This window comes from Diorhabda carinulata, chromosome 5 (genome assembly GCF_026250575.1).
Source record: "Diorhabda carinulata isolate Delta chromosome 5, icDioCari1.1, whole genome shotgun sequence".
NCBI lineage: Eukaryota > Metazoa > Arthropoda > Insecta > Coleoptera > Chrysomelidae > Diorhabda > Diorhabda carinulata.
Window position 1 is genome coordinate 19,273,191 of NC_079464.1, and position 12,302 is coordinate 19,285,492.

The following is a 12,302-nucleotide window of genomic DNA, read 5'->3' on the forward strand; positions in this document are numbered from 1 at the left end:
AATTTTATAAAATAAATTCCAAGGGGTCGACATAATATAGACAACCATTAATACATACCGTAATTAAAATAAGAAAACCCTGTTTATTTGAATGACAAAATAGTAAATACGAGATAAGGGTTTATATAGTATTGCCTAGTGACTAATAATAATTTTGATGATAGATATTTTTCCATAATAATCTCTAACTTTTTTGTAGATTCTAGCGACATCACCATGTTTGTACATTAAACTAAAGAAACCACCAAAATTTGACATTAGTAGCTTATTTTTCTATTTCATATAGAGCTTTTGGAGTTCTCTAAGTTATCAATAGCATGGTTAGCAATACTGCTTTTTCTCATCTAATTGCAATTACAGTACCGTAATAATAATTTTAACTTATTTTCGGGATTAAATAATAATTTGAGTTTTTGATATAAATTACGAATTACATCGATAATAATCTATGTATTTCGTATTTTTTCCGTCAATATCTTTCTTGGAAATGATTTCTACAGCTTCATTGGGAAATACGATTTTTTAAATTGTAATTTGAGATTAAAAAATGATAAAGTGATGAATGAAGGAAGTATATCAAAAATTTATCTCATTATTTCTCAAGATAAGTAAATTTTGAAATGGATATATAATTTTATCTGCGTTGAATTATCAATTGTAACGCTTTTTCAACTGAAATATGTTTCGAATAATAATTTTTTTTGGTATTTTTGGTGCTACTCTAGCAACAGAAGACAGCGTTTTGTGTACCAGTGATTTTTGTAAGGTGATATTTCCATTTTTAAAATATTAAATTATTATTTTTTCGGAAAATCTTATGCTTGGATATCAATAGAGAGATATACGAGTGCGTTTATAAATTATCACAGTGTTATATACCAGGTGGATAAAATATTATTACTGTACTGAATAAAGGACATATTTAGATACATAACCTCTTAAAAAAAATTGGAAGTGAGATGCATACTATGTTTGGTCATAAAAAATTAAAATTTTCATTTTTTCTTCATTTTGTTTATTTTTCGGTATAAATATGTGTTTTAAAACCAAAATTTCAACACTTGTATAGCCAACAAAAACTCCAGAAACCACTAATTCATTATACCGGGTGGGTCACTAAGAACGGCCCGTCATTTTAACAAATTTTGCTTCTAAATTTTCAAATACGCCCTCTAGTCATGGACCTAAAATATCAAAAATAGTTCCCGCGTGTTTATCGGAGTCACTTTTTCATAATTATTTTTCCTTAAGCTGTAATTTAATCCGTTTTTAAAATATAACCGATGGTCGTTCTTAGTTGTTCACTGGATAGACCTTTACAAGTATCAAAATGAATTGTGTCGAGCAACGTGCGGCTTGCGTTTAGAAAAATTGAGACATACATTGGATCTTCTAATATTTTTAGGGAGTAACTTGTCCCGAACTACCAGAAAGATGTAAAATCCAAAATTCTACTCACAATGGACAGTTTCTGCTACAACCTTCCGAATGCAATTGCTGCCCCTATTGTTTAGAAAATTTATGTAAGTAGTTATATTTTAAAATGTTTTTTTGGCACCAATTATCACATTGAACATGGCGAGGCATTTAACGTATGCCTTTCTGCTGAAGAATATTGAGGCAGCGAGGCATCAATGTATTGCCTCAGACAGAATGTTAACGAGGCAATCATATCCACCTTTCAGGTTATGTTTTGACTTTAAGAGGTCATATCTTCGTTTTAGTAAAAATATCTGATTGCCAAAGGAATAATTTTGGACAAAGAAGAGGAAAAGCAATAGAGAAAGAAAAGATATTCATAAAGCTTGTTGTTAAGTCAGTACCGGTTGTTAATTCATGCTGTCGAAGCAGTACTGTCGAGGTTTAGTGCATGGGAACAACTGTTGGGAAGCTACCTACCACCACCTATTGGAAATCTCTAATACTAAAATTGAAGTCAAGATAATCATTATTCAGACTTTGCTGCAGGAAAATCAACGGTTTGGTTTAAATGAGCACCGAAGACGATGCACGCAGTGGATGCTCCAAAAAAGGCTGATTGAGATAGCTGAGACTCTAAAGATATCGTGAATGATTATTTCGTTGTGCCAAAGCTTTGTTCAAAGTGGGTGACGTTTTTTTGACAATTGTCAATTTTCCAATCCACAGTCATCCGAGTGAACTGTAGGTGATGATAATGACTGAATCCAGAAAGACGCAAAGTCGACTGTAAAGGTTATGTTATCAGTATTATGGGATGCTCATGGTATAATAATCATCATTGACTATCTAAATAGGGAAAAACCATAATGCCAAAGGCTTCAAAGTAGCTGTAAATAATCAAGGTGATGTAAAAAACATAACCTCGAATTGCGAAGCTCTTCCCTCTGTATTGGCTCTCTCGATTGATTCTAATTGTTTTGAAAAATTATTTTTTATGTAGGGGAAGGTGAAGATTGTTCTATTGGCGATGTATCTACTGGTAGTCCAACAACAATTTGTGGTCCTGGTTTAGCTTGTACACCATCAAATCCCGAAAGTACTGACGGAACTTGTCAAAGAAGTAAGTTTTTCAAAATACTTTTTTTTGCAAATCTTACTCTAATTTTTTAGGTTAGTTTGTTTTTGACATAGCACTTTGGTGTAGTGCAATGAACCTTAATAATAATTTATCACTCTATTGATATCATTGTTAATAAGTTACGGAATTCATGACATCTTGGATGTTGAAAATGATGTGCGATAATTTTTTTCATCTAAACCCAAGTTTTACCAACGGGTGAACGCTGAGTTGAAACCATAAAATAACTTCTCAATGCTGTGCTTGTAGAAGGATTTGTCTTTTTCTTCAAAATATGCTTTTCCAGCAATTGCTTCTTTATTTGAACCGAATTTCTTACTAGTAGGCATTTTTTGAGATCAGCGAATAGCCCGTAGTCACCACGGGCTAGATCTGGACCATACGGTGGATGAATAATCAATTTAAAATTAGATATAACCAATTTGTGGACTTTTTTGTTGTTTTCTGGAGGAACCTTATCAATTGGATGACCGGAACGTTCACCATCATCGATGTGTGTACGACCATGTTTAAATTCAGCAAATCATTAACAAATGGTTCTTTTCGATGGAGCAGAGTCCGGATAACACTTTTGAAGCCATTGCTGAGTTTAGACAGTATCTTTTTCATCAAGAAGTAATGAAAAATTAACACAAAAAATTGTTTTGAAAATAACAAAAGTAGCTTCACTTAAATGGCTGTCACTTTTTTCTGACTACTCGGAATGTCATGAAATTTGACACATAGTCTTTTGAAACTTAGTACTTCATAAACGTCATATGGATTCGACAACGGCAGCGCCATCTGTGTGTCAGTCACACGATTTACTGAGGAAATATTACGAAGTCGATGTCTTATCTGTAGAAAGTGATAATTGAAAATTAAAACTCTCTATTGATGTTATTTATATTTTTACTAAATCCATTGTGTACTTGTACCATCATTTCTACTTTCATTTACAATAGGTACACAAAAAACTGTTAATGACATATTTTTTTTGCTAAGTAAATTGTAAATATTATTCTAAAAAACAATCCGTACATTTGACTTAATTATATAAAAATGTTTACTAGTTATGAAAAAGAAATTTTTGTTTAATCAGTAACCTTTTTCTTCTCTAAAAATTGATAGTCAAAATACAGGGTCTTTTTTGAAACTAGAGTGGAACCAATTTTTTTTTAATATTCATCCATGAAAGTAGTAAAAACGATTAGAATTTTTCAAAATAACATACTTAATTGGATAATTTTTTTTAATTGCTTATTTAATTTTATATAGTTATAAACTCGTCCACAATATGGACCGCGAAGCCGGTCCTGTTCGGCTATAATGGAAGTCTAAAATTTGGCGAAAACGCCGGTTTGTTTGATATTTGTTTTAACACAAATTTTTATCATAGCAACGTCTTTGATATGTTTTTTTTATTATAAACAGAGGAGAGTTTCTAGGAAGGTATTTTTATTTATTTTCTAGAAATCTACAAATTTCTTTGAATAAATTAGTGAAATAGTGAATAATTGATTGTGTAAATAGCATAAATTTGAACTTAACTTTCTTGGTGGTAATTTTATGGTTTATGCCGTAAATTGAGGATGTTGGTAAACCTGTATGGGTCCTTTTTGTCAAACAAATGTGGAAAGCTGCTGACACTGATCTATCAGTATGCCATCGTCTAAAGGACATTGCTGACACGAATTTTTCCATAACCATAGAACAATGATGTTTTAAACAAAAAATACTTAACGTATTCTGTGCTGATAACCTCACAAAATTAAATAACTCAACCAAGAAGTTAAAAGTTGTCGAATTATCAATTTAAATTTACTGTTGATTTTTTGCATGAACTACAAGTAGCATTCCAGTGTTGGTTTATTGGTAATTTTTAATTTGGGCAGCATAATCGAAGCTTTAGTTGATCCTTGTGTATGTGTTCAAATAAAATGAGTAGGTGGAGTAGTTTAAATCAATTGGGAAATAAGAAAAACCTTACAATATTTCCAAATACGCCCTCTAGTGGAAATAACTTTTTTTCCTTGAAACTGTAATATCATATGATATGGCGGACGGCCATTTTTGGTTGCCCACAATAAATAATTTTAATAAAACTGTTTCGAATCCGTCACTTGTTTCAGTGATTACTACTTGTACTCAACGTCAAGATGACTTCGATAACAAAAAAGCGAACGGCACTTTAGGTACAATGGAAGTTAGACAAGAATGCGACAGTGAAGGAGAGTTTGCCACTTATAATTGCATTCCAGGACAAACGTAAGTTTTTTTTAATTACGCTAGGCAACAAAAAAATTATTAATTTTTCCTCGCAGATAAGATTAAATGATTCATAATTCATATTTTTGTGAGAATTTTTATTATTTTGAAAAATCGTTTCACGTGCCTCCTAAATTCGAAAACTTCTAATTAAAGACCAACAGTGGTTGCATATATTTTGATTAAAATCGCTGTCAGTAGATGCTCTATAAAGAATCTGGAACAGAAGCAACGTTTACGGGCTACATCGTAGTATTCTTATCGCCACGTCGAACCGCAGATTGCGATAACGGCAAAATTGAGGGAGTGTGTTAAAATAAGGTGGAAAGGGGAGTGTAATACGACGTCTAGAGCATCCACAGCTCTCCATGCTCGTAATTTCTTCTTCTTACGACGCCGTTTCCTTACGAAGGTTGGCGATCCAAATGGCTATTGTCGTACGAGAAACCGCAGCTCTGAAAATTTCTATAGACGTTTGTCCGAGCCATCTTTCAAGTCTTTCAGCCATGGATTTTGTCGTCCAACCGTTTTCTTTCGATCTTCCCTTCTATTATCCTCTCCTTGATTATCGTGATTATGTTTACCCATTTGCTGTAGGATCTCTATGTTAGCATTCGCCTGTAGGCGTACATTTCGAACGCATTTCCAACGAGTTCCAAGCTGAGGTTGCGATTTGCCAGTAACGTCCTCATGTTGTTCAGAGTTTTTCGCGTTTGTTCAATTCTTGATCTGATTTCGAGTTTTGGGTAGCGTTGCTGGTTGACGAGCGTGCCCAGGTATCTTGGAGATGGCACTTGTTCACTAATTTCTCCATGGAATCTTAGGTTAGCGTTTCTTTCTATTTTTGAGAATACCAATAGTTTGGTCTTGGATGTATTCATATAAAGGCCGAATTGCTCATTATATTCCACAATATTCAGCTTCTGTCTTCAACAGATTCCACTGTTTCAATCCAGCATTTTCTTTATACAAATCTCTAAAGAGATCGTTAAGCTCCAATTGATCAATCAAATGCGGTGCTTGAGGACTGACAGGAGCTGTGAATTCTGTTTTATCTCAAACACCAAAAACTGGAGAATATGTTTCGATTAGTTTGACTGTCTGTCACATCTTTGATAGGATAGAATATTTTCAATAGATTATCTGAATTAATGGAGTTCTGAATTTATTATTACCGTCTTCAATAATTATTGCAAAACGATCGCCTCAATTCAGCAACATGAAAGTTTATTGGATAGTTATGGGATTGGGCATTGGTGTGAATGGGTTTTCGATAAATGGAGTGGGAGAAACCGCGTGGAAAAAGTTTTTTTATCGTATGATGACAGTTTCATAAACATATCGCAACCAACAGCTTTTTCGGATGGGGAAGTTGTATTTTCGAAACGTTTCTTGAAAATGTTAACGTTGACAAGAAGGAAAGGGGATTATTTGGAACCACCTTTGATTTTTCCATAAAGTTACCTTCAAATATAAACTAGATATTGTGAAAGAACTAATTGATGAGGGAAGACGATTATTGGTGACATGTTTGAGTGGATTAATGTAGAAGAGAGAATTTTTGTGTTACGATTAGGATTGCTTAGTAATTGGTTGAAGAGTTTCATCAAGATGAATGAAAAACTCATGTACGAGGAATGCAGGATGTAGTGATAACATTAATTTTAGCCATAACTAATTTATGAGCTGGTGCAATGTCTTGATGAAACAACACTTTCTTCTTAGCGAAATGCGGCCTTTTTTGCTTTATTTCTTTACTCAAACGTTGCAATAAGTTCTCATAATTCTCGCCATGACCTTGAGTGCAGATGGAACGGTCTTTGTCTTCTTTGGAGCCGGATTCAGCTCATTGTTGTGACTGGTCTTTTGTTTTGGGTGTGATGGACCAATTTTTTCCAAGTTTACAAATTCACTGAAAACGTTCACTATTGATGGCTGCGAAACAAATATTAAACAAACATGGCGTCTTCAAACTTGAAATATAGATAACTACAATGGTATATTTTAATCAACTACCGCCATCTCTAGTTCAGGCCAGGTATTTATGGGACTATTCTCATATAGACTTGGTTGGAATGGAGTGCAGAGATGACCTCTTCGTTTTGTCCAAGTAATTTAGGAATTTTTGTCCTTTTGGGTTTGGGTCTTTTTGAAAAGTATATATATTGGGTTTTATACCCAATATATATACTGTGGAAAGTTTCCCATATTAATTGGTGAATCCAGGAGTGGATATGATGAAAAAAAAACAACTGAGAAGACGGAAATAGGGGTTGTAAATCACACGTGTCAATTGAAAACCATAGTTTTATTAATTTTTTTTTGCATTTTCTGGTAGTTTTGATAATTTATTACGTTTATTTTAGGTGTTATTGTGTGAATTCTACTGGAAGTAGAATTTTTGGGGAAATAGATTATACATCGAAGCCTGAAACACAATTATTTTGTAGTAAGTGATATTGGAATTGTTCTAAAAGTATACAGGGTGTCTCGGAGCAGCTGGGAAAACCTCGTATACGTAAAATGCTCAGTTTATCATATTCCAACAAGAGTAGGCGTTAGATCAAACTTTGAGAAAGTCATTCTCGATATCATACAGGGTGTCATCCTTCCAAAAATTTTGGATCAATAACCGTTGCTTCAAGGCAATTTTGTTAATTTGTTCACCACACCAAAATAAACAATACTGATAATTTTATGAACAGTTCGGGAATAAAAAATGAAAAACTAATTTAAAATTCAAACTTTTAGAGCCAATAATTAGGAAACTAAGGCCTGTATCACTTTAGTTTGGCTTATTCCTCATTAACCCTGGGACACCCTGTATCGGTTCTCCTGAATATAAACTGTTTTTTTTCCTTCTAAAAATTTCGAACAAATACCTATTTCAAATTACCCATAATTTCTAGAAGTCCTCCAAATTTTTAATAAACGATATAAATATTTTTTTTACAGTTTCCTGCAACACGTGACGTTTAAGGTTTGCAGTTGAAAATGAAGATGGCGCGACTGATAGTTTTGTTATTTTTCTATATATCTATAGAGTTGGTACCAGACGATGAAAAAATCTTAATTATTTCACTATGTTCATACCGTGCGTCTTTAATATTTCCAAACGTCACGAATAACAACTTATTAAAATAGAACAATACCTGGCAACCTCGCTTCCTCTATTATATAACATTTTTTTTAATTGTTCAAAAAACACCAAAAAAAATATTTAAATGATAATTCGACATTGTAATTTTAGAATGCTCATTAGAACATTACGAAGCGACAGTTATAATGGGTAAACAATTAGGTCCTGGGGAATATTTTAGATGCGCAGCCGATGGAAGTTACGAAACTGTTCAATGTATCGACGATAAATGTTTTTGCGTCGACTCGTACGATGGCGCCCCAACATATCCCGCCGAAAAATCAGTAAATATAACCGAAGTTTCTAAAGACACATTAGAATGCTGTAAGATTTATTTTGAGGTTATAAATTTTATATATCCACCTCTAATAAATGACCAGAGTTTTTGAATGAGTTTCCGGTTGTAGATAAAAAAGATGAACCTGGTATTGTGTATCCAGCATGTACGGAAATTTATTTAAAAGTAGCAAAGGAATATGAGTCTTATAAAGAAAAAGGATACCGTGCGATTTTAGGATACCAATATCCATCTTGTGATTTAGACGGTACTTATAAAGCGGTACAAGAAAATTCTACACAGTAAGTTCAATTATAACATTCTTCAAAAGATACTCTATTATTTATAATAATATTTAGTTTACACTGATAATTGTGAGGGGATGTATATATAACAATGATATAACTATGTATAAAATATGATTCACAATTGTCTTATCCAAGGTTGCCAGATTTTTTAAACAAACTGAATAAAAAATATACTCCAAATCCATCAAACTTGTAATGTGGTCAACAAAAGAAGATATTTAATGTAAAAAATTATTATATAAACAAATTTTTCTAATAAACATGTAAACTGTACTAACAAATGATTCATTGTAGCAAAAATTGACTTCCGTATTATATTTTAGGCAGCTAGTTAAACTAGTAAAATATATAACAAATTCACCACTACAAAATTCTTCAAGTTCCAATAAAAACCTTCCCTAATAAAAAAATTCTATTCAAAATCGCTCATATCAATGAAAATAATTCTAATTCGGCAACACTGGTTTTGGTAGAATTTACTAAAATGCTAACAATAGGAATTGAACACGATATGTATTTATCACTGTCGCAACTGTTTAAAAACTTTTACACTAAAGAGTTTTAAAAAATCACATAATTTTGAAACAAATATTCTGTAGAAGAGAAACTTTTTTAACGACAATCTTTTGTTTCCACTAACAATCGTAAGAGGAAGTGCGATGTTATAAAAAAAATACAATTTATAACGATTTTTATCTGGTATTTCAAATTGATTTTTTATCAAAAGAGATCTAAAATCATCACCAAATCCATAAAAATGTCTAAGAAGTGAAAATTAAAAAAAATAATGACGAAATTCTGTCTATAAAACATGAATCAGAGTTGCATCCATCAGTGTTGCCAGATTTTTTTATCGAATTTCCTGAATAACAACAGTCCTTTATATCATTCAAAACAGTGAGAGGTGGACGACACAATGGAAAAATTATATTTAATATAAACAAAAATTTCGAATACATATGTAAACAAAATTAACAAAAGATTTATATTAGTGAATCATATTTTGCTTTTTGCCTTTGGGAAAACTAATAAAATAATAATTTTATGAATCTTAATTTAAAAAAAGTCGGTTAAATTATTAAAATTTATTATAAATATACAATTTTGCCACAAAATCGTTCAAATTCCGCTAATAATTTTCATTGTAATTTAGTATCCTTTATAATGATTTAAATCTGACAACACTGGTCCCGGTAGAATCCCCTCCAGCACTCGACCACAACCGGAATTTATCACTGTCGCCAACTGTTTAAAAACTTTTCCACCAGCATTATAAAACCCACTAATTCTAAAATAAAATTCAACAAGTATTTATTAGTTTTAATATAACGAAACAAATTAAAATATTTATAATATTGAATAATAGCACAAAAAAATGATTGTCTTCTAAAATAATTTATAAAATTTAGGGAGAATATTCAGAAGTTGGTACAAATGGTATTTATGAAGTGTAACGATATATATCAAAACGAAAATAGAGGTTGTCAGATCGTTTTTTATTTAGTTTTACTTACGTTTAAACGTCTGCATGTTATTTAAATTTGTTTTTAGCAAATTTTGTGTAGATAAAGAAGGATCTATTTTGTACACAGTGGACAAAGTTGCCAATGCCACATTAGCTGAGAGTATGAATTGTAGTAAGTACAAATATTTTAATTCCGTACTTCATACAAAACGAGGCAGACAGCAACTTATTCGAATCAAGCGTCTTAAATTGTGAAACTTGTGGCATGACGTTGCCAAATTTACTCATTTCATGGGAACGAGAAAAGAAAATATCAGAATTGAATTCTTTTTTTATAAACTGTACTTAATAATATTTTCGGGGATTACAAAATCGAAAGTAGTAATAAACGTTGATTCATCCATATATTATTAGTATTTTTGTTAAATCTAACATGATAAACCATAAACTAATTGTCTAAACATGAATTTAATAATATGTTGCTATGTTGCCACGTGTAATTCTATTACAAAATTATTTGGAAAACTATTTGAGACGAAATTTTTTGTAATAAAGTTGATGCAATCTCGAGTTTTATGGTACTTGAATTTGATTTAACATATACTGTTGGTAAGAGAGGTTTTGTCGTTTGTAGAATGCGCGAGGGCTAATCTAATAATGACGACGTTTGAAAAGGCAACTTGCGATGAAAATGGAAATTATTCAGAAAAACAATGTAGAAGAGGGAAATGTAGGTGTGTAGATTACGACGGCAATCAAGTGTGTAAATCGACAAATTGTGAAGTTGATGAAAATGAAGAATTAAAATGCCCAACCAGGACGCAGTAGAAGGCGATTAATTCCAATTTTTTTCTTATAAATAATATTTGAATCAATAAAAAAATGTACGAAAATGTTTTTTTTTCATTTTTTTATCATATGATATCATCATTATCTAATGATATCATCAAATACTTGTAAAATGCACTGGTTTGAAATACGGTTCCCAGAGATCATCGAACTACAAAGGTGACTAATTTGGCAACAGGATCGGTAATTTTACAACGCAATAATCATTTTTACACCTTAAATGTACTCTTAAAATCATATCATAATAGAAACATGGCGAGTTCAATTGTGCATTTCAGTTAATTTTTGTCCATAGTCTATTTTAATAAACGACTCTCAACTTATTATAAACTATGTGTAACCGTTACTGGATCTCTTTTAACTGGTATCATCTCTATCATCTTCAACTTCTTTTGGATTAAGTTTACTTTAGGTTCGATTAGGTTAGGTCTATGGAAGGAATAGATTAGGATTAATTTATTTCGGGTTAGATTCGATTTAATTTGACTTTAATAAGGTTGGGTTTACCTTAGTTTCGATTAGATACGAGTTACTTTATGTTATGTTATCTAAACTAGCCTTTATCTTGAGAAAAAGTGATAAATGGATTCTACAACCTCGAAAACGCCAAATTGACGAGTTTTTATGATTTTAAACCAGGTAGATACGAAAATAGGGGCATTTTTTGTTTTGATTGTTGTAAAACTTTCTGATTTGATTGTAGTTTCACATAGAAAAAATTTAGTACTTTAAAAACTACAAAAATATTTATAAAATCACTAGATTCAAACAAAAGGTAAATCTGACATCAATGTAGTTATAAGTTATTACACAACCAAATTTATAAAAATGACAGATCATTTCAAAACAATTGAATCATGTTAATATTTGAGCATCCGGTATATTGTATTTATTAAATACAATACCAATCTTCATAAATGAGAATTTCGCAAATTGAACAAAGCACATAAAATAAGGAACTTTCGTAATAAATTACGTTAAACTCGTAAATTGAATTAATAAAAGATTTTTCTTGCAAAATATAGAAATTTTTCATTTCACAAATGGAATTATTACACTTGGATCATTAGAGAGAATTTACATTAATTAAACTAACAAGTCTTATCAAATCATTATTAATAATACTCTACTTTACCAACAAAGACAAAAATATAATTTGAATTTATAAATTTCAATACATTCGTAGAATGTAGAGCATTTCAGACTTTTTGCACAACATGACAACGTCGCGGTATAAAAAAACAAACACACGAACATACATAAAAAATATTTGGTGTAGTCCTGAACAAGCTAATCTAACATACACATATGAGACGAGATAACAAAATAAAATAAATTTAAGATTAAGTTCGATTTAATATCTGCAGTTCTTGGATAAAATTACTCTCAAATTTAATATAGACACAATGAACGATAAGTTTATAGTGATAAATTACGAATATCTATTGAATTTGCAT

At 31.3% G+C, this 12,302-nt stretch overlaps 1 protein-coding gene across 1 annotated transcript; it reads left to right on the forward strand.

Moving 5' to 3' along the window:
• Positions 1 to 591: 591 nt before the first annotated feature.
• On the forward strand, positions 592 to 10,889 carry LOC130893809 (uncharacterized). The gene is made up of 9 exons (XM_057800204.1): positions 592 to 766; positions 1,406 to 1,523; positions 2,423 to 2,542; positions 4,672 to 4,807; positions 7,174 to 7,256; positions 8,058 to 8,270; positions 8,354 to 8,525; positions 10,083 to 10,168; positions 10,631 to 10,889. The coding sequence occupies exons 1-9, from the start codon at positions 680 to 682 to the stop codon at positions 10,822 to 10,824; spliced, it is 1,209 nt and encodes a 402-aa protein (XP_057656187.1). The 5' UTR covers positions 592 to 679; the 3' UTR covers positions 10,825 to 10,889.
• The last annotated feature ends 1,413 nt before the right edge of the window (positions 10,890 to 12,302 follow it).

Coding starts and splice junctions, on each gene's coding strand:
- LOC130893809 (XM_057800204.1), top strand. CDS start 680: ATGTTTCGAATAATAATTTTTTTTGGTATTTTTGGTGCTACTCTAGCA. Junction 4,808..7,173: donor AATTGCATTCCAGGACAAAC/GTAAGTTTTTTT, acceptor CGTTTATTTTAG/GTGTTATTGTGTGAATTCTA. Junction 8,526..10,082: donor GTACAAGAAAATTCTACACA/GTAAGTTCAATT, acceptor ATTTGTTTTTAG/CAAATTTTGTGTAGATAAAG.